This window comes from Anolis sagrei, chromosome Y (assembly GCF_037176765.1).
Source record: "Anolis sagrei isolate rAnoSag1 chromosome Y, rAnoSag1.mat, whole genome shotgun sequence".
Lineage (NCBI taxonomy): Eukaryota > Metazoa > Chordata > Lepidosauria > Squamata > Dactyloidae > Anolis > Anolis sagrei.
This window is the reverse complement of record NC_090035.1, coordinates 6,202,108-6,227,910: the sequence shown is the minus strand read 5'-3', so window position 1 is coordinate 6,227,910 and position 25,803 is coordinate 6,202,108. Positions and strand designations below refer to the sequence as shown.

At 45.1% G+C, this 25,803-nt stretch overlaps 1 protein-coding gene across 1 annotated transcript in view; it reads right to left on the bottom strand.

Moving 5' to 3' along the window:
• Positions 1–11,330: 11,330 nt before the first annotated feature.
• The window catches only part of LOC137095311 (cytochrome P450 3A9-like), a 75,240-nt gene continuing 60,767 nt past the window's right edge, over positions 11,331–25,803 (bottom strand). Inside the window, exons 8-13 of the mRNA XM_067461782.1 lie at positions 23,884–24,011; positions 22,269–22,356; positions 20,978–21,138; positions 17,555–17,781; positions 13,010–13,172; positions 11,331–11,529 (exon numbers count right to left, since the gene is read on the bottom strand). Of these exons, the coding sequence (XP_067317883.1) occupies positions 11,440–11,529; positions 13,010–13,172; positions 17,555–17,781; positions 20,978–21,138; positions 22,269–22,356; positions 23,884–24,011 (857 nt within the window). The 3' untranslated portion in view covers positions 11,331–11,439. The remainder of the gene's footprint in view (positions 11,530–13,009; positions 13,173–17,554; positions 17,782–20,977; positions 21,139–22,268; positions 22,357–23,883; positions 24,012–25,803) is intronic.

The window sequence follows — 25,803 nt, the reverse complement described above, 5'->3', positions numbered from 1 at the left end:
TCAATGTTTGCATTTTTGTATATTTTAAATTGTATATTAATACTTTTATGTCAAAGCACTTTGAGTCCTCTTTGGGGTGATAAAACGGGCTATAAATATAACAACAACAACAACATGGGTGTGGCTCACAAATGGAACTTTGAAAAAGGAGATGGAGGGTCTCCTTCTTGCAACCCAAGAACAAGCCATGAGAACCAATGCCATCAAAGCAGAATTGAAAAGTCGATGACGGGTTCCAAGTGTAGACTCTGTAAGGAAGCAGATGAAACAATGGAGCTCATCCTCAGCTGCAGCAAGAAGTGGTGCCTGGTCAAAGTGGTCCCCGGGTTCCCTGTTGTGGTCCCTGTTCAAGTGGTCCCTGGTCAAAGTGGTCCTTGGTCAAGTGGTACCTGATCAAAGTGTTCCCTGTTCAATTGTTCCCTGTTCAATTGGTCCCTGTTCAAGTGGCCCCTGGTCAAGTGGCACCTAATCAAAGTGGTCCCTGTTCAAGTGGTCTCTGGTCAAAGTGGTCCTTGGTAGTGGTACCTGATCATAGTGGTCCCTGTTCAATTGGTCCCTGTTCAAGTCATGCCTGGTCAAAGTGGTCCCTGGTCAAAGTGGTACCTGGTCAAGTGGTCCCTGGTCAAAGTGATTCCTGGTTAAGTGGTCCCTGATCAAAGTGGTCCCTGGTCAAAGTGGTCCCTGGTCAAGTGGTCCCTGGTCAAAGTGGTCCCTGGTCAAGTGGTACCTGATCAAAGTGGTCCCTGGTCAAGTCATCCCTGGTCAAAGTAGTCCCTGGTCAAGTGGTCCCTGGTCAAGTGGTCTCTGGTCAAAGTGGTCGCTGTTCAATTGGTCCCTATTCAAGTGGTCCCTGGTCAAAGTGGTCCCTTGTCAAAGTGGTCTCTGGTCAAAGTAGTCCCTGATCAAAGTGGTCTCTGGTCAAAGTAGTCCCTGATCAAAGTGGTCTCTTATCAAAGTGGTCCCTGATCAAGTGGTCTCTGGTCAAAGTAGTCCCTGGTCAAGAGGTACCTGATCAAAGTGGTCCTTGGTTAAGTGGTACCTGATCAAAGTGGTCCCTGTTCAAGTCGTCCCTGGTCAAAGTGGTCCCTGGTCAAAGTGATCCCTGGTCAAGTGGCACCTGATCAAAGTGGTCCCTTTTCAATTGGCCCCTGTCCAAGTGGTCCCTGGCCAAAATGGTCCCTGGTTAAAGTGGTCCCTGGTTAAGTGTTTCCTGATCAAAGTGGTCCTTGGTCAAAAAAGGTTGGAAACCACTGGTATATATGTATGTTTTTTGGATACTGTTCCATTATCCAAAAAGAGACCACTAGGGGCCACTAGAGAGAGAACGATAATCCATTTTACAGGAGGGGAGTTGAAGGAGGAAAACAATTTCCCCTGTTTTCGTTGGTTATTCCCCCTCCCCACTTCCCATATCATAAACAATGGCTGTTTCCATGACTGGAAATAACAGGAAAACAAGGGGAAATGCTTTTACTCCTTCAGCCCACCCTCCATCCCTGTCAAATAGGCTATCCTTCTCACTCTAGTGCCCCCTTGTGGCCTCTGTCCAGATAACGGAACAATACAGTTTTTTGCTATTATTATTATTATTATTATTATTATTATTATCTTTATTTGTACCCCGCTAGCATCTCCCGAAGGACCCGATGCAGCTTACAAAGGCCAAGGCCTCAACACACAACATAACAATACAACACCTAAAGCAAATTAAAAACAGTTAAAGCATATTAAACCACAAGCAATAAACAATACAACAAAACACTATAAAACTGGGCCGGGCCAGAGTAATGGGTGCAAGGTTAAAAGTGCTGATGTGACAGGTGATATGTAAGGATTATAGGGTAAGTGCAGTGTGCAGTGTGTGGCAATCTCAATTCTAGTAAAGTGCTTCTGGGACTTGTTGGAGTATTCCTATTCTGGAAAGGCACATCAGAACAGCCAGGTCTTCAGGTTCTTTCTAAACACTGCCAATGTAGGGGCCTGTCTAAGATCTTTGGGGAGGGTGTTCCAGAGTCGGGGGGCCACCACAGAAAAGGCCCTGTCTCGCGTCCTCACCAACCGCGCCTGCGACGTAGTTGGAATCACGAGCAGGGCCTCTCCGGATGATCAAAGTGAGCGCGTGGGTTCATAAACAGAGATGCGGTCATGCAGGTAGGATGGTCCCAAACCGTTCAGGGCTTTGTAGGTAAGCACCTGCACCCTAAATTGGGCTCGGAAAATAAACGGCAGCCAGTGGAGCTCCTTGAACAGGAGGGTTGACCTCTCTCTGTAAGGGGCCCCAGTTAACATCCTGGCTGCTGCCCGTTGGACCAGTTGGAACTTCCGAGCCGTTTTCAAGGGCAGCCCCACGTAGAGCGCATTGCAGTAATCCAGTCTAGAGGTGACTAAGGCATGGACCACCCTGGCCAGATCAGCCTTAGCGAGGTACGGACGTAGCTGGCACACAAGTCTCAGTTGTGCAAAAGCCCTCCCGGACACCGCCGAAGCCTGAGCCTCAAGCGTGAGCGATGAGTCCAGGAGGACTCCCAAGCTGCGGACCTGTGGCTTCAGGGGGAGTGTAACCCCGTCCAGCACAGGTTGCCACCCTATACCCCGGTCAGGTTTATGATCGACCAGGAGGACCTCTGTCTTGTCGGGATTGATCTTCAGCTTGTTGTTCCTCATCCAGATAGACACAGCGGCCAGGCACTCGTCCAGCACCCGTGAGGCCTCCTTGGAATTAGGTGGAAAAGAGTTGTAGAGTTGTGTGTCATCTGCATAGAGGTGGCACCTAGCTCCAAAACTCCGGTTGACCTCTCTCAGCGATTTCATGTAGATGTTAAAAGCATGGGAGACAGAATAGAGCCTTGCGGGACCCCACAGGACAAAGGCCAGGGGTCCGAGCAGGCATCTCCCAGCTTCACCATCTGGGTTCGACCCTCCAGGAAGGACCAAAGCCATGACAGAACCGTGCCCCCGAGACCCATCCCAGAGAGTCGACCCAGAAGGCTACCATGATCAATGGTATTGAAAGCCGCTGAGATGTCCAAGAGAACCAACAGAGTCACACTCCCCCTGTCCAGCTCTCTATGGAGGTCATCCACCAAGGCGACCAAGGCTGTCTCAGTGCCATGACCAGGCCTGAAACCAAGCTGTGACTGATCTAGGTAGCTGATGTCATCTAAAAAGCCCTGGAGCTGGGAGGCAACCACCCGCTCCAGCACCTTACCTAAAAAACAAAATTAGACAAAATTTCATCTCCAGTCTCAATGCTGTCTTTAACCTGGGAGACCTTCCACACTATACAGTTATAGACTATGATTGCCTCTTTCTCAACCACAGCTGAAATGCTGGGATGTGTAGCTTCCACTGGACTGGACGCTGACCATGCTGGAAGAGCTATACATTGATAGAGAAGTTTGGCCATGTCTTTACTTGCGCTATTCCACTTTCCCGGGGGCCTTGTGCCTTAACCCCAGTGAATTTGGGGGGTGTTATTAAGTTGAGAGCTCTGACTAAGCCAGGCTCCTTACAAATGCCCTTTCTTTTCATGGCTTCCATTGCCGATGTCTCGGTTATGACTCCATTTGGAGCCGAACTCTGTATCCCGAGTACCTTTCAGCGCCGCAATAAAAGAAGGTGGAATGAAGGTGAGAATTCTCGAAAGACGTCAGGAATATGCAGGAGGCGTCTCCATTGTATAGTGCTGAGCCATTGTGGGTATCATTTTCAAATTAGATGTTATGCTGCCAAACCATTATTGATCTAATTTTCTCTGCAGAATACTTATTAATGTTATCTTGTTACCCCTTGATGCATATGGCCTTGCCGAGCGGAAATGGCAGGCTGTAATTGTCCCTTGGCAGGGAATTATTCATTTCCCCCCACCCTATCTTGAAAAGAATGAGCACCATATGCAGTTACACTAATGATTTCATTTCTGAAGACTTCATGTACTGCGTACGGGGCGTTCTCGACGTATTACGGCTAGATTAACAATCATTCATTTTAAATATCCCATTAAGAAGTGCATGTTTTGCTTACTAAATGCCAAAAATTCTCTGCCTCGCTCTCTTTCTCTCTCTCCACTGTCATTTCCAGGATACTAAAAAAAAAGTGTGTTTTCCACCCTTTTGCTGAGAATATTTTGTAATTAGTAGGTGCTTATTCCCCCCCCCCCCCCCCCCCACACACACTTTTCCATTTCAACCTTACACAGGGTAAGAGAAGTTGGGGGGGGGGGGCAGACCAAAAAGTGGTGCCATCTTTTGTAATGTGACTTGCTTTTCAAAAATAATAATAAAGAAATGATATATTCATACTCAAGTTCAGAATTAATTGGCTTACCCTGGAACAATGAATTAGCTCGTATCCAAATGGGAGGCAGGAAACAGACACGTTTTTAATTGAGGTTTGAAGGACATGACAAATATTGGCCCGTATTTCACGTCGTCTAAAACTAAGAGATCATCCACACTGCAGTATTATAGTAATTTGAAACTACTTTAACTGTATACGAGGATTGAATGAAAAGTAATGCCTCCACCTTCGTTACTTGGGTTTGGATGGGAATATTGAAATAAATCGAACGCAGAAATAATCGTCGAAGGTTTTTCATTAGGGCTGGGTGATTCCGTTCGTTAATTTCGTAATTCGTTATTAATTTGTTATTTTTTTTTATAACGAAGCGATATTGAACCATTCAAGAGCAACTAAAAAACGAAACGAATTTTTCCAATTCGTTTCGTAATTGTTTCGTAATCGATTCGTAATCGATTCGTAATTGTTTTGTTATTATTTCTGCATGTCTGGTGCAAGTTTTAGGGTTGCTGTTTGTTTTCTCAGTGAAAAAAATAGATAATTATCACACCAACAGTCAACAACAGAGGGAGAGGGAAGCTTCAGAAGTTCCCCCTGTCCCATTTGGAGGTTTTTTTAGCATATTGCGCGATCATAGAATCATAAAATCAAAGAGTTGGAAGAGACCTCATGGGCCATCCAGTCCAACCCCATTCTGCCAAGAAGCAGGAATACTGCATTCAAATCACCCCTGACAAATGGCCATCCAGCCTCTGCTTAAAAGCTTCCAATGAAGGAGCCTCCACCACACTCCGGGGCAGAGAGTTCCACTGCTGAACGGCTCTCACAGTCAGGAACTTCTTCCTCATGTTCAGATGGAATCTCCTCTCTTGTAGTTTGAAGCCATTCCTCCATTGCGTCCTAGTCTCCAAGGAAGCAGAAAACAAGCTTGCTCCCTCCTCCTCCCTGTGGCTTCCTCTCACATATTTATACATGGCTATCATATCTCCTCTCAGCCTTCTCTTCTTCAGGCTAAACATGCCCAGTTCCCTAAGCCGCTCCTCATAGGGCTTGTTCTCCAGACCCTTGATCATTTTAGTCGCCCTCCTCTGGACACATTCCAGCTTGTCAATATCTCTCTTGAATTGTGGTGCCCAGAATTGGCACAGATCGCGGCCACCATTAACTAATCGATTCATAATCATTTCGTAATTGTTTCGTAATTTCCGAAATTTCGTAAATTTCGAACTTTTTTAAAGAAAAAATTTGGAATTCTTTTAAAAATCGAAACGCAAAACCCCCTAAAAACGAATCGAGTTTAGAAACAAATTTTTCCGTTGTTGCCCAGCCCTACTTTTCATGGCCGGAGTCACTGGGTTGTTGTAGGTTTTTTTGGCCATGGTCTAGAGCAGGGGTCCCCAAACTACGGCCCGTGGGCCACTTCCGGCCCGCCAAGGGCACTTATCCGGCCCGCGGAGGAGGAGCGCGCGCCCCCCACCCACACATGACCCTCCCTTGGCTGGCTCACGCTATCCATCAGGCCCGACGGGCAGCGTGAGCCAGCCAAGGGAGGCTGCTCCGCATGGTCTACTCACACGTAAAGCACCTTGTGAGGTGCTTTATGTGCAAGTAGGCCGCGCGGGGCTGCTCCTCCCTTGGCGGGCTCACGCTATCCGTCAGGCCCGATGGGCAGCGTGAGCCAGCCAAGGGAGGCTGCCCCGGCGCTCCATGCAGTCATGCCAGCCACATGACCTTGGATGTGTCTACGGACAACGCCGGCTCTTCGGCTTAGAAATGCAGATGAGCACCACACCCCAGAGTCAGACACGACTGGACTTCATGTCAGAGGAAAACCTTTAACTAGGAAAATTGTGGAAGATCCAGGGTGGGAGAAAGAACTCTTGTCTGTTGGAGGTAGGTATGAATGTTTCAATTGGCCACCTTGATTACCATTTCATAGCCTGACAGTTTTTAGGGAGAATCCTTTGTTGAGAAGTGATTAGCTGGCCCTGATTGTTTCTTGTCTGGAGTTCCCTTGTGTTTGAGTGTTGTTCTTTATTTACAGTTATAATTTTAGTGTTTTTTTTTTAAATACTGGTAGCCAGATTTTGTTCAGACTAGAAATAGGAAGATTTCCCATTCTCTGCTCCAGGAATTACTGCCTAAAGAGGGCTAGAAAGAACCCCCTCCCTCTAAGGGCCCTTCCATACAGCAAAATAAGGTATGTGCAATCTGCATAGGAATTTTTTTATTGATTTTTTTTTAAAAAAAACTATAGTCCGGCCCTCCAACAGTCTTGGAGACAGTGAACTGGCCCCCGCTTTAAAACGTTTGAGGACCCCTGGTCTAGAGGCATTCTCTCCTGACGTTTCGCCTGCATCTATGGCAAGCATCCTCAGAGGTAGTGAGGTCTGTTGGAACTAGGAAAATGGATTTGTATATCTGTGGAATGACTGCAGGGTGGAACAAAGGACTCTTGTCTGCTGGAGCTAGGTGTGAATGTTTCAACTGACCACCTTGATTAGCATATAATGGCCTGACAGTGCCTGGAACAAACTTTTGTTGAGAGGTGATTAGATTAGATTAGCCATAGCAGAGCACCTGATGAACCAACCTGGACACACAGAAGTGCTGGACCACTCTCACAACCACCATGTCAGACTACACAGAGAAGCCATTGAAATCCACAAGCATGTGGACAAATTCAACAGAAAGGAGGAAAGCATGAAAATGAACAAAATCTGGCTATCAGTATTAAAAAAAAACTCTAAAATTACAATAGCACAACAACAGAGAGGAAACAAACAAATTATTTTGTTTAGGATAGGGGTTTTGGGATGACTGTAAGGTCTGGGGTATGTGTGTAAAATGCCATGTGCTGATTTCCTGAATGTTATGGAAAAAATTTAATAGAAAGCTCTGACTCAAAGCAGTGGAAAACAGGTGGAAATAGCAAGTCTATGTGTATTAAGATATGTAAATGATAATAATTTGTACCTAATGTCAAAATTAACTGATTGATTGAATAAGGTAGATAGACATGTACACGTCAAAAATATTGGTACCTGATTATATCTGCCATGATTTGCTTTTCTGTTATGTACCATAATCAAAATAAATAGTTTTAACAACAACAACAAAACAGAGAGGAAACAAACAAGGACATCTAATCACCTCTCAACAAAAGTTTGCTCCAGGCACTGTCAGGCCATCAAATGCTAATCAATGTGGTCTAGACACTATGCTCCTATTAATGCAGGCCAAAATCCCATTGGCTTTTTTTGCCGCCACATGACATTGTTGGCTCATGTTTAACTTGTTGTCCACGAGGACTCCAAGATCTTTTTCACACGTACTGCTCTCGAGTCAGGCATTGTCCCCCATTCTGTATCTTTGCATTTCGTTTTTTCTGCCTACGTGGAGTCTCTTGCATTTGTCCCTGTTGAACTTCATTTTGTTAGTTTTGGCCAATCATCTCTCTAATCTGTCGAGATCATTTTGAATCCTGCTCCTGTCCTCTGGAGTCTTGGCTCTCCCTCCCAATTTGGTGTCGTCTGCAAACTTGATGATCCTGCCTTCTAACCCTTCATCTAAGTCATTACTAAAGATGTTGAACAGGACCGGGCCCAGGATGGATCCCTGCGGCACTCTAACTATCCTTCCCAATGGGGCCACCTCTCATAATTCATATTTTTAGCTCTACTTCTTTATAACAATCCTAAGCCATGTAACCAATTACATTTCAGTATGTGCTGCCCTGTTCTGCAATTTTCTGGTGAAGAAATTGCCTCACAAACAGAGTGGGAAGGTTACCAGTGTGGTTACAAAACAAAATTCCAACTGACAGTCTTTCCCTCGCACTTCCTATCCCTCACCCTGGCCCCTTCCCTTCATTGCTCCCATTTCCATGGAAGCCCTTTCCCTTATTTCAAGTATGCACAGGCCAGGGCAAGCTAAGGCAAGGTCTTCTTTATTGGTTCCACACAAAACCAGAAAAGGAGGTCATGACATGTGCTAAAACAGTGGTTCTCAACCTTCCTCATGCTGCGACCCCTTAAGACAATTCCACATGTTGTGGTGACCCCCAACCATAAAATTATTTTCCTTCCTACTTCATAACTGTCATTTTGCTATGGCTATCAATTGTAAATATCTGCTATGCAGGATGTATTTTAATTCACTGGACCAAATTTGCCACAAATACCCTATACGTCCAGATTTGGTGGGGTTGGGGGGAGTTGATTTTGTCATTTGGGAGTTGTGGTTGCTGGGATTTATAGTTCACCTGCAATCAAGGAGCATTCTGAACCCCACCAACTATGGAATTGAACCAGTCTTGGCACACAGAACTCCCATGATCAAGAGAAAATACTGGAAGGGTTTGGTAGGCATTGACCTTGAGTTTTGGAGTTGTAGTTTGCCTACATCCAGAGAGCACTGTGGACTCAAACAATGATGGTTCTGGACCAAACTTGGCACGAATACTCAATATGCCCAAATGTGAACACTGGTGGAGTTTGGGGGGAAAAGACCTTGATATTTTGGGAGCTGTAGTTGCTGGGATTTATAGTTCACCTACAATCAAAGAGCATTCTGAACCCCACAAATGACAAAATTGGGCCAAATTTCCCACATAGAACCCCCATGAACAACAGAAACTGCTGTGTTTTCTGATGGTCTTTAGTGACCCCTCTGACACTCCTTCGTGACCCCTCCAGGGGTCCCGACCCCCAGGTTGAGAAACACTGTGCTAAAAGAATGCTCACTTAGCATGAATAGTACTTCTTAGACTTAAAAAAAATGTTTATAAATTTATTGAGTGAAATTAATGAGATACAAAATATGTACAGGAGGAAGATCAAAAGATAATCCAATACAACCAATACATTGCACTATTCTATCCAATCTTTCCCCTCCTAGCCCCACCCATGAACCCACCACCCATGATTTCCAACACTACTCACTGTGAGCCCCATATAGAAAGAAATCTACCCTTATATGCTTCCTAGACCAGTGTTTCTCAACCTGGGGGTCGGGACCCCTCTGGGGGTCGTGAGGGAGTGTTAGAGGGGTCACCAAAGACCATCAGAAAACATAGTATTTTCTGTTGATCATGGGGGTTCTGTGTGGAAAGTTTGGTCCAATTCTATCGGTGGGGTTCAGAATGCTATTTCATTGTGGGTGAACTATAAATCCCAACAATTACAACTCCCAAATGGCAAGGTCTATTTTCTCCAAACTCTACCAGTGTTCACATTTGGGCATATTGAGTATTTGTGCCAAGTTTGATCCATATCCATCATTGCTTGAGTCCACAGTGTTCTCTGGAAGTAGGTGAACTACAACTCCAAAAAACTCAAGGTCAATGTCCACCAGACCTTCCCAGTATTTTCTTTTGGTCATGGGAATTCTGTGTGCCCAGTTTGATTCAATTCCATCATTGGTGGAGTTCAGAAGGCTCTTTGTTTTTTGGTGAACTATAAATCCCAGGAACTCCAGCATAACCAAATGACAAAATCAATCACCCCCAACCTCACCAGTATTCAAATTTGGGCGTATTGGGTATTTGTGCCAAATTTGTTCCAGTGACTGAAAATACATCCTGCATATCAGATATTTAGATTACGAATCATAACAGTAGCAAAATTACAGTTGTGAAGTAGCAACGAAAATAACATTATGGTTGGGGGTCACCACAACATGAGGACCTGTACTAAGGGGTCGCGGCATTAGGAAGGTTGAGAACCACTGTCCTAGACTTTCTTGTGTGCCTTCAAGTCATTTCTGATTTATGATGACCCCAAGGCAATTCTATTTTCTTGACAAGGCTTGGCCTTTGCCTTCCTCTGAGGTCGAGAGAGTGTGACTTAGCTCAGGTCGCCTAGTGGGCTTCAACAGTTGAGGGGGAATTCCAACCTTGATCTCAGGTCAAGAACCAACACTTTCCTACACCATGCTGGATAACTTCTACAGCCAAGTTTCCTAGACTAATGGACGAACAGAATTTATTTATGAGTGGGATCCCTTAATTTATGGCATTTTTTCTTGACATAGGTGTGCTGTCGCACGCTGGGCCTGTACAAAGAACTGTAGACAGGACATAAATTCTGTGTGCTCAACGGGACGCCGGGGCTGCCTCAGGCTAAAGGCCTTTGGATTTCCTTAAACAGAGTCTTTAGATTGCTTAAAGGTTCAACAAAGTTCTTTATTGTTGAAATCAAACAGGTACTTCAAAGCTTTCTTAACAGTCTATTGGCTCTCTCAATCTTGTCCACAGGGGACAGGCACTATCTTCATAACTGTATTTTAACTAATGGGGAAATCCTTAGCCTCTTATCTGGGCAGTCTGTCTTTGCCTCTGTTAGCGTGGAGCCCCTACACCCGGTACCAACTGCTTCTGGCTGCCACGAGTGACCCTTACCAAGCAGAGCTTTGTAGACTTCCAGGGGAAAGGAAGGTGTTCAGGTTTCGGTGATGGCTGGCTGAAGTGCTGTGGGACCGGATTCCCTCAGCAAAGGAGCTGAAAGGCTGTAAAATCCTCAGCAAAAGAGCTGTGCTGAGACTGCATCTCTCTGGCCAAGCTATGGGGCTGTATCTCCCCGGCCAAGCTGTAGAAGACGAAGCTTTCTACAGGAGCTCCTGGTTTTATGTCCTGTATGAAAGGCTTCTCTGTGTGGACTGACCCAAAATGGCTCCTATTCCCTCCAAAACCCAAAAAGGGGGTGGGACCAGGGAACCTAACGATAATTGACAGGTCATAGATCCAACAAATGCAAACTAAGGAAAGCCATCTAATGGCAAAGGCATAGAACTTTAAAATACACGCAGTAATCAACAAATAGCAAGATAAGCTGGAGCTCCTGGTGCGGCTGTACCAGAACGATAGGCTTTTCACTTAAGCCACCTGAAAGTAGAAATATGGGGCGCACAGGCACACATTCGTTGTTTCCTGTCCTCTTCCTTTTTCTTCTTCTTTTGAGGGAAGAAAAAATCCCAGAGACATTTGTGCCTTCACACGGCAGGGGATATGGGACTTTATGCAAATATAGCCTCAACAATTACGTACAAAAGAACAGTTCACAATGGCAGCTGTTTTCCTGGTGGCGCAGGTGAAATAATGGTCCCTAAGGAACGTTTAGAAACATAACTCGAAAGCCTCCACTAGTGTGAAGAGCTGGCTCTGGGGATTGCTTTCAAGATGATGGGCTTTTTGGGAATCATCAGTCCTGTTGAAGACAACTCCATGGGGATCTGCAACACGAAAGAGGAGAAAGAGATTATAATTATACTGTTGCATAATCAGATGTCGAAAGTCTCCCTTCCTCCTCCTCAAAAAAAAAAAATGAAGTGCAAAGTTCACTGTCTCCCTTTTGAAATATGGGACATGCTCAGAGATGCTCTTTGAACATCTTTCAGATGTTTACACTGCTATTGGAAATGTGTGACTGTTGGAGTTCAGCCCGTGGTTGTGTCTAATGATCAGGGTACTCTGGATGTTGGGAATGAGAATGATGTTTCTAATGATGAGGTTGCTTTAGATGCAGAGAATGACAATAGAATTCCTGTTCAAAATGTCTTTTCAGATGAGAATGTTCCTTAAGGATTTGGGGATGATGGTATGGTCCCTTGAAGAGGGCCTGAATTGCTACCAAAGAATTCCCAGGACTTTGAGCCTGAAAATTCCCAGGACTTTGAGTTTGAGAAAAGGTGCAGAAATTAATGAGCCAGTGGATAGAAGGCATATATCGGGCCAGCTGCAGAAATTAATGAGCCAATAGATAGAAGGCATATTTTCAGTCAACACCGGCAAACAAACCGATCTCTCTGGCGTTCTGCCAGACTGAGAGAGAGATTGATAACAGAGTCAAGACTGAAACGAAATCCATTTCTGGCCGCTTGGGACAAGAGTAGATCGGGGATAAAAGTGCCAAGTACAGAATCTATAGTCAGACGAAGCAACATTGGAATTGAGTCAAGATGCCTTTCCTGGTCCTTGGTCCTTGGAAGCACCTGGGTCAGCAACTGGGCCAGCTGCAGAAATTAATGAGCCAGTAGATAGAAGGCATATTTTCAATCAGCACTGGCAAACAAACCAATCTCTCCGGTGTTCCACCAGACTGAGAGAGAGATTGATAACAGAGTCAAGACTGAAATGAAATCCATTTCTGGCCGCTTGGGACATAGAGTAGATCAGGGGATAAAAGTGCCAAGTACAGAATCTATAGTCAGACGAAGCAACATTGGAATTGAGTCAAGACGCCTTTCCTGGTCCTTGGTCCTTGGAAGCATCTGGGTCAGCACCTGGGTCAGCACCTGGGTCAGCTGCCGAAATTAATGAGCCAGTAGATAGAAGGCATATTTTTAATTAGCACTGGCAAACAAATCAATCTCTCCAGTGTTCTGCCAGACTGAGAGAGAGATTGATAACAGAGTCAAGGCTGAAATGAAATCCATTCCTGGCCGCTTGGGACATAGAGCCAGTTGAACTGACATAACCAGGGGGGGAGGGGAGGTTGTATGTTCCTTGTATGCCACTCCAATAAGAAACCTGGCTGCGGCCTGTTGGGCTATTTGAAGCTTATGAACAGTCTTCAAGGGCAACTCTACATAGAGTATGTTGAAGTAGTCTAATCCGGATCTAACAAGATCTACCATGGCTACCTCTACTGCCCACAAAAAGCCATGATCTATTCCAAATATGCACGAGCTGAGCTCCATCCTGCTTTCTCACCAGTGTTTCCTTGCAGGGCTTGAAGGTGAAATTCTGCAACAAGCTCACAGCACCAGCCTTCAGGACGAGAAGCGCAAATCGCATCCCGATGCAGTTCCGCGGACCGGCTCCAAACGGCAGATAAACATAGGGGTCTATGCTGCCTTTGTTCTCTTTACTGAACCTGTGAGGGGAGAAAAGGACAAAGGAGACCATTTGTTAGCTCTCTGAACAATTGGATTTACTGATCACTGAAGTGGCGGCAAAAAAAGCCAATGGGATTTTGGCCTGCATCAATCGGAGCAGAGTGTCTAGATCTAGGGAAGTCATGCTACCCCTCTATTCTGCTCTGGTTAGACCACACCTGGAATATTGTGTCCAATTCTGGGCACCACAATTCAAGAGAGATATTGACAAGCTGGAATGAGTCCAGAGGAGGGCGACTAAAATGATCAAGGGTCTGGAGAACAAGCCCTATGAGGAGCGGCTTAAGGAGCTGGGCATGTTTAGCCGGAAGAAGAGAAGGCTGAGAGGAGACATGATAGCCATGTATAAATATGTGAGAGGAAGCCACAGGGAGGAGGAGGGAGCAAGCTTGTTTTCTGCTTCCTTGGAGACTAGGACATGGAACAATGGCTTCAAACTACACGAGAGGAGATTCCATCTGAACACGAGGAAGAACTTCCTGACTGTGAGAGCCATTCAGCAGTGGAACTCTCTGTGGTGGAGGCTCCTTCTTTGGAAGCTTTTAAACAGAGGCTGGATGGCCATCTGTCAGGGGTGCTTTGAATGCAATATTCCTGCTTCTTGGCAGAATGGGGTTGGACTGGATGGCCCATGAGGTCTCTTCCAACTCTTTGATTCTATGATTCTATGATTCTATGACACCGAGTTTCACAAGCAAAAGGTTGACAGATTGATTCAGGACGATCATGATTCAGGATGATCACGTTCCTGATAATGAAAGAAGATCTGCGAGGACATCATGATGCTTCTGATGAAGACGTTGAGAGAACTGTGAAACGCTGGTTGCGGAAACAGAATGTCGACTTCTTCCGTGGCAGCTTCAGAAAACTTGTTCATCGTTGGGAGAAATATATCCAATTGTCTGGTGATTATGTGAAAAAGTGTATAGTGGTAGTTAAAGAGCACTTTTAAGAATTATTTTAAGGAATGTATTGTTGAAGGCTTTCATGGCTGGAATCACTAGGTTCTTGTGGGTTTTTTCGGGCTATATGGCCATGTTCTAGAGGCATTTTTTCCTGACGTTTCCCCTGCATCTATGGCAAGCATCCTCAGAGGTAGTGAGGTCTGTTGGAGTTAGGAAAACTCCAACCGAATAGGGCTCATAGGGCTTGTTCTCCAGCGACTAAAATGATAAAAGGTCTGGAGAACAAGCCCTATGAGGAGCGGCTTAAGGAGCTGGGCATGTTTAGCCTGAAGAAGAGAAGGCTGAGAGGGGATATGATAGCCATGTATAAATATGTGAGAGGAAGCCACAGGGAGGAGGGAGCAAGCTTGTTTTCTGCTTCCCTGGAGACTAGGACGCGGAACAATGGCTTCAAAGTACAAGAGAGGAGATTCCATCTGAACATGAGGAAGAACTTCCTGACTGTGAGAGCCGTTCAGCAGTGGAACTCTCTGCCCCGGAGTGTGGTGGAGGCTCCTTCTTTGGAAGCTTTTAAACAGAGGCTGGATGGCCATCTGTCAGGGGTGATCTGAATGCAATATTCCTGCTTCTTGGCAGAATGGGGTTGGGCTGGGTGGCCCATGAGGTCTCTTCCAACTCTTTGATTCTATGATTCTAATATTCCCATCCAAACCCAAGTAATGAGGGTGGAGGCATTACTTTTCATTCAACCCTCATATAAACCGCACTTGCCTAGTTTCCAACATTCACAACCTCTTGAGGATGCCTGCCATAGATGCAGCCGAAACGTCAGGAGAGAATGCTTCTGGAACATGGCCAGGCATCCCAAAAAAAACTTAACAGCAACACAGTCCAAACTCATTGCAACACATTTGATGGGAGGTCAGCTGAAGAAAACTTCTTCAAATGGTTTGAAAATGTTGTCGTCTCCGCTCTGACAGGAGTCAGCTCATTAATGCAAGCTACCTTCTGGCTAGGTAGGGGGAAAAATCACCCCCTGGCACTGTGTTGTGCTGACATCACGCCTCTCCACCTGTTATCTTGCAGAAGTTGACATGAGAAAAACAAACCTTGGAAGAGGGAGGGATGGAGAGGATTCATCGGAAGCAGGGATGGCCAGTTTTGAAAACCCTCCGGGCACGGTGTGTTTTATCATGCAGATGTGCGGCACTCGCTCATTTGCGCTCGCCACACAATCGCTGTATAGGTCGGGTATTCCTTATCTGGGAAATACTCCAAAATCCAAAACCGTCCATATGGGTGACAAGACAATGACGCCTTTGTTCTCTGACGGTTCAGTGAACACACGATTATGAAATGACCTTCAGGCTATGTGGGTGAGGTATCGATGAAGCAGAAATAAATGTTGTGTTTAGATTTGGATCCCACCTCCAGGATGTTATGAGTATGTAAACTAGCTGTACCCACCACACATGGCTATGGTCAACTTTCGCTCCCTCTTTCCTTCCTTTCCCCCTTTTTCTTTTCCTTCTGCTTTTTCTCCTTTCTTCCTTCTTTACCTCTTTCCTTCCTTCCTTCCTTCGCTTTTTGCTTCCATCCTTCCTTCTCTTTCCTTCTTTCCTTCCTCTTTTTCTCCTTTCTTCCTTCTCTACCTCTTTTCTTCCTTCCTTCCTTCCTTCCTTCCTTCCTTCCTTCCTTCCTTCCTTCACTTTTTGCTTCCATCCTTTCTTCTCTCTTTCCTTCTTTCCTTCCCTCCCTCTTTCTCTCCTTCTTTCCCTTCTTCCTTCACTCCCTCATTCCTTCCTTCCTTTTTCTTTCCTTCCTTCTGTATCTCCTTCTCTACTTCTCTCTTTTTCTTTTCCTTCTGCTTTTTCCCCTTTCTTCCTTCTCTGCCTCTTTCCTTCCTTCCTTCCTTTGCTTTTTGCTTCCATCCTTCCTTCTCTTTCCTTCTTTCCTTCCTCTTTCTCTCTTCCTTCTCTACCACTTTTCTTCCTTCCTTTGCTTTTTCCTTCTATTCTTCCCTCTCTCTTTCCTTCTTTCCTTCTCTTTCCTTCTTTCCTTCCTCTTTCTCTCCTTTCTTCCTTCTCTACCACTTTTCTTCCTTCCTTTGCTTTTTTCTTCCATTCTTCCCTTTCTCTTTCCTTCTTTCCTTCCTCTTTCTCACCTTTCTTCCTTCTCTACCATTTTTCTTCCTTCCTTTGCTTTTTTCTTCCATTCTTCTCTCTCTCTTTCCTTCTTTCCTTCCTTTCCTCTTTCTCTCCTTTCTTCCTTCTCTGCCGCTTTCCTTCCTTCCTTCACTTTTTGCTTGTAATACTCTCTCCTATTTTTCTTCCCTCCCTCTTTCTCTCCTTCTTTCCCTCCTTCCTTCACGCCCTCTTTCCTTCCTTCCCCCTTTTTCTTTTCCTTCTGCTTTTTCTCCTTTCTTCCTTCTCTACCTCCTTCCTTCCTTCCTTCGCTTTTTGTTTCCATCCTTCCTTCTCTTTCGTTCTTTCCTTCCTATTTCTCTCCTTTCTTCCTTCTCTACCTCTTTCCTTCTTTCCTTCCTTCCTTCCTTCACTTTTTGCTTCTATCCTTCCTTCTCTTTCCTTCTTTCCTTCCTCTTTCCCTCCCTTCTTCCTTCTCTATCTCTTTTCTTCCTTCCTTCACTTTTTGTTTTCATCCTTCCTTCTCTGTTGTTCTTTCCTTCCTCTTCCTCTCCTCTCTTCCTTCTCTACCTCTTTCCTTCCTTCCTTCACTTTTTGTTTTCATCCTTCCTTCTCTTTCCTTCCTTCCTTCCTCTTTCTCTCCTTTCTTCCTTCTCTAACTCTTTTCTTCCTTCCTTCGCTTTTTGCTTCCATTCTTCCCTCTCTCTTTCCTTCTTTTCTTCCTTCCCTCTTTCTCCTTTCTTTCCCTCCCTCCCTCTTTCCTTCCTTCTTTCTTCTCCCCTTCCTTCTCTACCCCTTTCCTTCCTTCCCCCTTTTTTTCTGCATGGAGCACCATTACCTTCCCACCAAAGCAGTACCTATTGATCTACTCACATTTGCACGTTTTGAAACTGCTTAGTTGGCAGAAGCTGGGGCTAACAACAGGAGTTCACCCTGTCCACAGATTCAAACTACCGACCTTCCAATCAGCAAGTTCTGCAGCTTACATTTTCATGTTTTCTAACTGCTTGGTTGGCAGAAGCTGAGGCTAACAACAGGAGTTCACCCTGTCCACAGATTCAAACTACCAACCTTCCAATCAGCAAGTTCTACAGCTTACATTTTCATGTTTTCTAACTGCTTGGTTGGCAGAAGCTGGGACTAACAACGGGAGGTCACCCACAGATTTGAACCACCAACCATCCAATCAGCAAGTTCTGCAGCTTAGCAGTTTAACCTCACTGTCATTTTCATTGTCACCCCAATAGAAAAGACCACAAACTAGACGAAAGAAGAGCCAATGCAGAAAGACGCAACACTCCTCGTCAGTACCTTTCAGGTCTAAATTCTTCAGGTTGCTCCCATAGGTCTGGGTCAAAATGCAGGACGTGTGGAGGGATCATCACAGAAACGCCTTTCGGAATGGTGATCCCATTTATCTCAACATCCTTCTTGCAGATCCTGTCAAGTCTCCCGCCAATGGGATACAGGCGGAGCAGTTCGTTGACTGTCATATCAAGGTATTCCATTTGCATGACGGCCTCATAAGCCAGCGGAGCCTTCAAGAGAAAGAAGGAGAGAGTTGTGCTTTGCAGGTAAGTAGGTCATGATTGCTTTCAACATACTCTTTAGTATGTTGAGGAAATGCACCAAAACTATTCACTTGTTTAAGGCATTTTTTAAATTACTTGTCAACTCTCTGAGAGAGCGCACAAGAAGTAAAAAAGACCTTTGGCACTAGTATCTAGAAAGGGATATCCGATTCCCTGGTTGGCTTTGCCTCTCAGCTTGACTTCTCTCACAAAGTTGTGATGATTCAATTGGAAAAGAGGGGAAAATGCACCAAATCTATTTACTTGAAAATGAAACCTTCTACAAAACAGGAGCTTTTTTGTTGAGTTCCAGGGCCAGAGTAGCAGATGGCGGAAACAGAAGAACGGCCTGCCTCAAGGGAGCGTGCTTGCTCCATCTATGTTCAACATCTACACAAATGACCAGCCACTGCCAGAAGGGACAGAGAGGTTCATCTATGCTGATGGTCGTGCCATTACTGCTCAAGGGGTAGAGACGGTAGAACAGAAGTTCTCCGAAGCTCTAGGTGCTCATACTGCCTACTACAGGGAAAACCAGCTGATACCTAACCCATCTAAAATACAGACATGTGCCTTTCATCTCAAGAACAGAAAAGCATCCCGAGCTCTGAGGATCACCTGGGAAGGAATCCCACTGGAGCATTGCAGCGCACCCAAATACCTGGGAGTCACTCTGGACTGTGCTCTTACCCACAAGAAGCACTGCCTGAACATCAAGCAAAAAGTGGGTGCCAGAAACAATATCATACGAAAGCTGACTGGCACGACTTGGGGATCACAACCAGATACAGTGAAGACATCTGCCCTTGCGCTGTGCTACTCTGCTGCTGAGTATGCATGCCCAGTGTGGAACACATCTCACCACACTAAAACAGTGGATGTGGCTCTTAATGAGACATGCCACATTATCACGGGGTCTCTACGCCCTACACCACTGCTTAGCTGGTATTGCATCACCTGACATCCGCCGGGAAGTAGCAGCCAATAGTGAAAGGACCAAGGCAGAGACATCTCCAGCTCATCCCCTGTTTGGGTATCAGCCAGCATGTCAATGACTTAAATCTAGAAATAGTTTTCTAAGATCTACAGAGACACTCGCTGGAACACCCCAGCAAGCGAGAGTCCAAAAGTGGCAGGCTCAAACCCAGAACCTCAACCAATGGCTGATACGAAATGAGAGACTCCTCCCTGGGAACACAGAGGACTGGGAGACTTGGAAGGCGCTGAACAGACTGCGCTCTGGCACCACGAGATGCAGAGCCAACCTTCAGAAATGGGGCCACAAAGGGGAGTCCACGACAGGCGAGTGTGGAGAAGAGCAAACCACTGACCACCTGCTGCAATGCAACCTGAGCCCAGCCACATGCACAATGGAGGACCTTCTTGCAGCAACACCAGAAGCACTCCAAGGGGCCAGATACTGGACATTTAACCAACTACCAAACTCACAAGTTTTGTATTTTGTCTGTTTGTTTGCTTTGTTCTGTTAGAAATGTAATACAATGGACTGGTTGCTCTGACACGACAAATACATAAATTAAATTACTTGTCAGTTGTCCAAGAAGTAAAAATAAGATTAAATAAGTGAGTAAAAGCTAATTGGAACACTTAAGGATTCTCTTTAAGAATATGTCTAAAAACAGTCAGAGCTAATTTTAGTGTCTGAAGGTCAACCAAAATAGCGCTCCTCTGTGCAAACTCAAAGGGGATGGAGACAGGCTGATCTCTTCAAAGAAGAGGTCCACAGTTGGGTTGCTGTTCAGAAGAAAGAGCTGCCACCTCATGACATAGCTTCACAATGTGGTTGGACGTGCAGCAGGGCATCTGCTGAGGATCTTAGGTTTCGGCCAGGCACATAAGAGAGGAGGCAAGTGTTGGATGTATTCTGGGCCATTTAAGAGTTTGCAGGTCAAGACTAACACCTTGAATTAGGGCTTGGAAACCAATAGGAAGCCAACACAGTTCTTGTTAGGTATATTCCCGACCACCGTCTCCCAAAGCAGTTGCTCTACTCCGAACTCAAGAACGGAAAACGGCCACATTGTCCGAATGCCCAATCACTGTCTCCCAAAACAGTTACTATACTACCAACTCGAGAATGGGAAATGTAATGTTGGTGGACAGGAAAAGAGATTTAAAGATGGGCTTAAAGCTAACCTCAAAAACTGTGGCATAGACACTGAGAACTGGGAAGCCCTGGCCCTTGAGCGCTCCAGCTGGAGGTCAGCTGTGACCAGCAGTGTTGCAGAATTTGAAGAGGTACGAATAGAAGGCGAAAGAGAGCGAAATGTGACAAGAGGAAGGCATGTCAAGCCAACCCCGACCAAGACCGCCTTCCACCTGGAAACCAATGCCCTCACTGCGGGAGAAGATGCAGGTCAAGAATAGGGCTCCACAGCCACGTACGGACCCACCGCCAGTACACTGATCTCGGAAGACCATCCTACTCGAACAACGAGGGATCGCCTAAGTACTGAACTTAGTGCTGAACTCCATCGATGATGCATCTAGAGCAAACTTGCCCAACACAACAAACTTTAAGTACTGATGGAGTTTCTGAGGGTTAACCTGGCATGATGGGAGTTGAAGTTCACCCACTACCTTATGCATTTTGGACAATTAAAAACTGACTTTTTCAAATAACCCAGGCAACTGCGGGCACCCAAGCTAGTAACATAATATTAATTGGGTTATTGTGAGTTTTTTGAGCTGTATGGCCATGTTCCAGAAGCATTATCTCCTGACGTTTTGCCTGCATCTATGGCAGGCATATTCAGAGGTTGGGAGACCTCACAACCTCTGAGGATGCCTGCCATAGATGTGGGTGAAACATCAGGAGAGAATGCTTCTGGAACATAGCCATACAGCCCAAAAAACTCACTACAACCCAGTGATTCCGGCCATGAAAGCCTTCAACAATAATCTTAACTGTTTCCAAATATATAAGGATGTGAAGTCACATAGCCAAATCACAGTTGAGTAAGGGTCATACTTCAAGGAATGGGTCCTTGGATGGAGGATGTATAACTCCAAGACATTGATGGGTGGCAAATTCTAGCTCCTCCTCCCACTGTCTTGGTTGGCTAGGATTCGTGGATGTGTACATCCAGAAGATTCCAGAGGACCACATGTTCCCCATCCTTGCCATAGGGCTACTACGTACCTTATTTGGTAGAGCGGCATCAATTTCATCCTGCAGTTTCTGCTGAACATCGGGATGCCTGGCTAACTCATACAGCATGTAGCAGAGGACGTTGCTGGTGGCTTCATATCCCCCAAAGATAAAGATAATGGCATTGGCCAGAATCTCTTCATCAGTCAAAGCTATAAAAGAAAAACCAAGCCAAGTTGAAAGGTGTGTTCTAAAAGCAAGGGTCTTCAATAACAACAACTTTTTGGTCACGAAAACTGTGTCAGGATAGCATTGGTAGCCCACAGAATATTTCAGCCCCTTTTACTCTTAGTGTGATTAAAAACTCAAAAAAAAAATACACGAGTCTGTTGCTTTATTAGGGCTGGGTAACCACGGAAAAATTTGTTTCTAAACTTGATTCGTTTTTAGGGGGTTTTTGCGTTTCGTTTCTTAAAAGAATTCCAAAATTTTCCTTTAAAAAAGTTCGAAATATACGAAATTTCGTAAAATTACGAAACAATTACGAAACAATTTCGAAACAATTACGAAATAAATTGAAAAAATTCGTTTCGATTTTTAATTACTCCTGCATGGCTCAATATCAGATCGTAAGCTAATTTAAATATGAATTAATAACGAATTACGAAATTAACGAACGAAACCGCCCAACCCTAAAAAATATAGTTCAATAATACAAGGCAAAACAGAAGAGTTGTTCTCACCAATGTGTAACAAACTATATCTCTGATGAGTCTTCTTATTTATTTATTTACAACATTTCTACCCCGCACTTTTCAAACCCGCCCCCCCGGGGGGGGAGGACTCAGAGTGACTAACACTGGCAACAATTCGATGCTGCAATATCACAATATAAACAACAATATAAAACCATAAATACACAATAAATTAAAAACAATTACGATTTCTTCTTTAAATGACATGCACGTAGAAAATATTACAGTCTCTCTGCTTTGTTATCAGTAGGATGTCATTATCTTGCCATAAATCAGCAGTTTTCCTTGGCACTCCAAATGGTTGAGCTTCAGGATGCTGCATAACCACTCCCAGCAACAGCCAACTGCTTCAGCTCTAACAAAGAGCCATCAAGCTAAGCCAAATGCAAAGCTCAAAACTTACAAAGCTAGTGCCTTGTTATATGCAGAAGCAGAAAACACAGCCATTTAACTTGTGGCAGCTGTAAGAGAATTTTTTCTCATCCTTCCTGTTACTTAGAAAAAACCTGTTGTAAAGCTCTAGTAGCAACAAACTGATTCTAGTTTGATCCCCATCTGGTCAGTTGGGAAAATTTTCATGCCATTACCTTTGTACGCTTGATTCATGCCGTTACTTTGGGATTTGATCTCTGATTTTTGGGATTCAATCATCAGTGCCAAGAAATCCACCCGGCCCTAGGACATGAATAAAGCAGTCATCGCTATGAACAGACAGTGAAAGACCAGTATTGGGCAAAAGTAAAAGGCTGTGTGAAAGGCTTGATAGGTTTAATTCCACAACTTGCAAAGCTTAATTGAGTTAATAATAATAATAACAATAATAATAATACTTTATCTATATTCTGCCCTTCTGACCCCGAAGGGGACTCAGGGTAGATAACATTACATATACACGGCAAACATTCAATGCCGCTTTGTATAGACAACACACAGACAGACAGAACAGAAGGAGGTGGTTTGTTTTGAGTCAGTGTCCAGCTATTTTTGGTGCCATGGAAGGTTAGGCTCAAGTCCAGGAGGTGCTGTTGCTCAATCCTCTATGACGAAGAGCCGTTAGGACTTCCTCCTTCCTTTTGGTCACCCAGCATTTTCTGATCTTCTTTCTTTCTGGCATCATAAAACACCTTCCCCGCTTTTTAGCGGTACCTAATTTCTCTAATCACAGCTAAGGCCGCTTTCGAATTGTAGGTAAACAATGAGCTAGGCTGACAGTTGGCAGCTCATGCCAACCCGGGGTTTCGAAACTTGCAACTTTTTTTGTTGATAGATTTTATAATTGCTGATGATTTACCAGCTGTCTTTTAAAATACACTTTGCTAAGAAGAAAATCCCCCCCACACACACACACACACTTTCTGCAATGTATCTGATGAAGTCTATATACAGTAGAGTCTCATTTATCCGACCTTCGCTTATCTGACATTTCATCTTATCTGACACCCCCCTTTTCCTCCAGCATTTCCCCTTCAATTTAAGGAATGCTCCCTAACTCTGAGAGTGCCTTGGACTGCGAGAAGATCCAACCAGTCCATCCTCCAGGAAATAAATCCCGGCTGCTCACTGGAGGGAAGGAGACTAGAGACAAAGTTGAAGTACTTTGGCCACATCATGAGGAGACAGGAAAGCCTAAAGAAGGGAATGATGCTGGGGAAAGTGGAAGGCAAAAGGAAGAGGGGCCGACCAAGGGCAAGATGGATGGATGGCATCCTTGAAGTGACTGGACTGACCTTGAAGGAGCTGGGGGTGGTGACGGCTGACAGGGAGCTCTGGCGTGGGCTGGTCCATGAGGTCACGAAGAGTCGGAGACGACTGAACGAATGAACAACGACCCTAACTCTCCTTCTCCATTCCCAATAGGTGAAAAAGGCAAGATAAGGAGGAAGAAGAGGAGAGAGGAAAGGGGGAAAAGAGGCAAGACTGGAAGTGGAAGCATCCTTCCTCCTTCCCTCTGTGATTTCCACACTCCTCTTCCACATCCGGGTACTTCCTGCTGGGCCACTCTAGCCCTAAAGCATTGCTTTGCCTTCACCCTTTGAATCCCTGTTGTTAGTATTCTAGGTGTTTAGTGCTGTGTCGGATGAGTAACGGTAAAAGACTCCGCATTATCCGACATTTTCGTTTATCCAACGTTCTGCTGGCCCGTTCATGTCAGATAAGCGAGACTCTACAGTATGTCATGTCTTCTTTCTCTTTTTTCTTTACCTTTTCAGCCTCTTGTTGTCGCTGCTTCTTTATTTTTCCTACTGCTTGTGCAAAAAAATCGACTGCCTCGGCGGAAAATAGGCTGACATTCATCTTGTTCAGGATAGGAGTCAGCCATGGAACCATGTCTAGTGGAAGAAGAAAACAACATTAATTGACCTTGCAAAGGCATTCGACACAATGAATCGCAGCGCTCTCTGGACCATCCTCCAAAAAATCGGGTGCCCTAACAGATTTGTGAACATCCTGCGGCTCCTCCATGAGGACATGATGGCAACAGTCTTGGACAGCAATGGCTCCCAAAGTAACCCATTTAAGGTGGAATCAGGTGTCAAACAGGGATGTGTTATTGCCCCAGCCTTATTTTCCATCTTCATTGCTATGATACTTCTTGATGGGAAGTGTCCCACTGGGTGGAAATAATCTATCAGACAGAAGGCAAGCTATTTAATCTCAGCAGACTGAAAGCCAAAACCAAGGTTATAGCATGTGTTATAGAACTCCAATATGCTGATGACAATGTCATCTGTGCGCATTCAGAAGAAGACCTACAAGCCACTCTCAACACCTTCGCAGAAGCATATGAGAAGCTTGGCCTGTCATTGAACATTGAGAAAACCAAAGTGCTCTTTCAGCAGTCACCAACCAATCCTTCTGAAATGCCAGAAATACAGCTTAATTGTGTAATATTAGAAAATGTTGACCATTTCTGCTACCTTGGCAGCCACCTCTCCACATAGGTCAGCATTGTCATTGAAATACAACACCACCTGAGCTCTGCGAGTGCAGCATTTTGTCAAATGAAGCAGAGAGTGTTTGAGGACGGGGGCATCCATAGGGAGACCAAGGTGCTTGTTTACAAAGCTATTGTCCTCCCAACTCTGCTATACACCTGCAAAACGTGGACTGTCGACAGACATGACATGCAACTCATGGAACGATTCCATCAGCGCTGCCTCCAAAAAATCCTGCAAATCTCTTGGGAAGACAGCCAGACAAATGTCAGCGTGCTAGAAGAAGCAAAGACCACCAGCATTGAAGTGATGGTCCTCCACCATCAACTCCGCTGGACCGGCCATGTTGTCCGGATGCCCGACCACCGTCTCTCAAAGCAGTTGCTCTATTCCGAACTCAAGAACGGAAAACGGAATGTTGGAGGGCAGGAAAAAAGATTGAAAGATGGGCTCAAAGCCAACCTTAAAATCTGTCACATAGACACCGAGAAATGGGAAGCCCTGGCCCTTGAGTGCTCTAACTGGAGGTCAGGTGTGACCAGCAGTGCTGTAGAATTTGAAGAGGCACGAATGGAGGGCGAAAGGAAGAAACGTGCCAAGAGGAAGACGTGTCAAGCCAACCCTGACCGAGCCCGCCTTCCACCTGGAAACCAATGCCCTCAAGGCGGGAGAAGATGCAGATCAAGAATAGGGCTCCAGTCACCTATGGACACACTGGCAGGACACCAAACTTACTCGGACAATGCGGGATCACCTAAGTAAGTGACATGTAGCTATTTGCACAAAGGAAGGATATTGCAAGCAGCAAGAAAACCTACCGCTTTTGATACAATGGCATTCAAATATCTTGAAGCCCATACTCATTGTATTCCATTTCAGCACCAGCTTGAATTTTTTTTAATTAAAGATATTTAATTGAAAATGTATATCCACTGTATAGTATGCATTCTGGATACATTTTCCCTCAATGGCCACACTATCCCTGCTTTGCGGGATGTGGACAGAGAGCAATAATTGGGTTGTTGTAGGTTTATTTAGGCTATATGGCCATGTTCTAGAAGCATTCTCTCCTGACTTTTGCCTGCATCTATGGCAAGCATCCTCAGAGGTTGTGAGGTCCTCACAACCTCTGAGGATGCCAGCCATAGATGTGGGCGAAACATCAGGAGAGAATGCTTCTGGAACA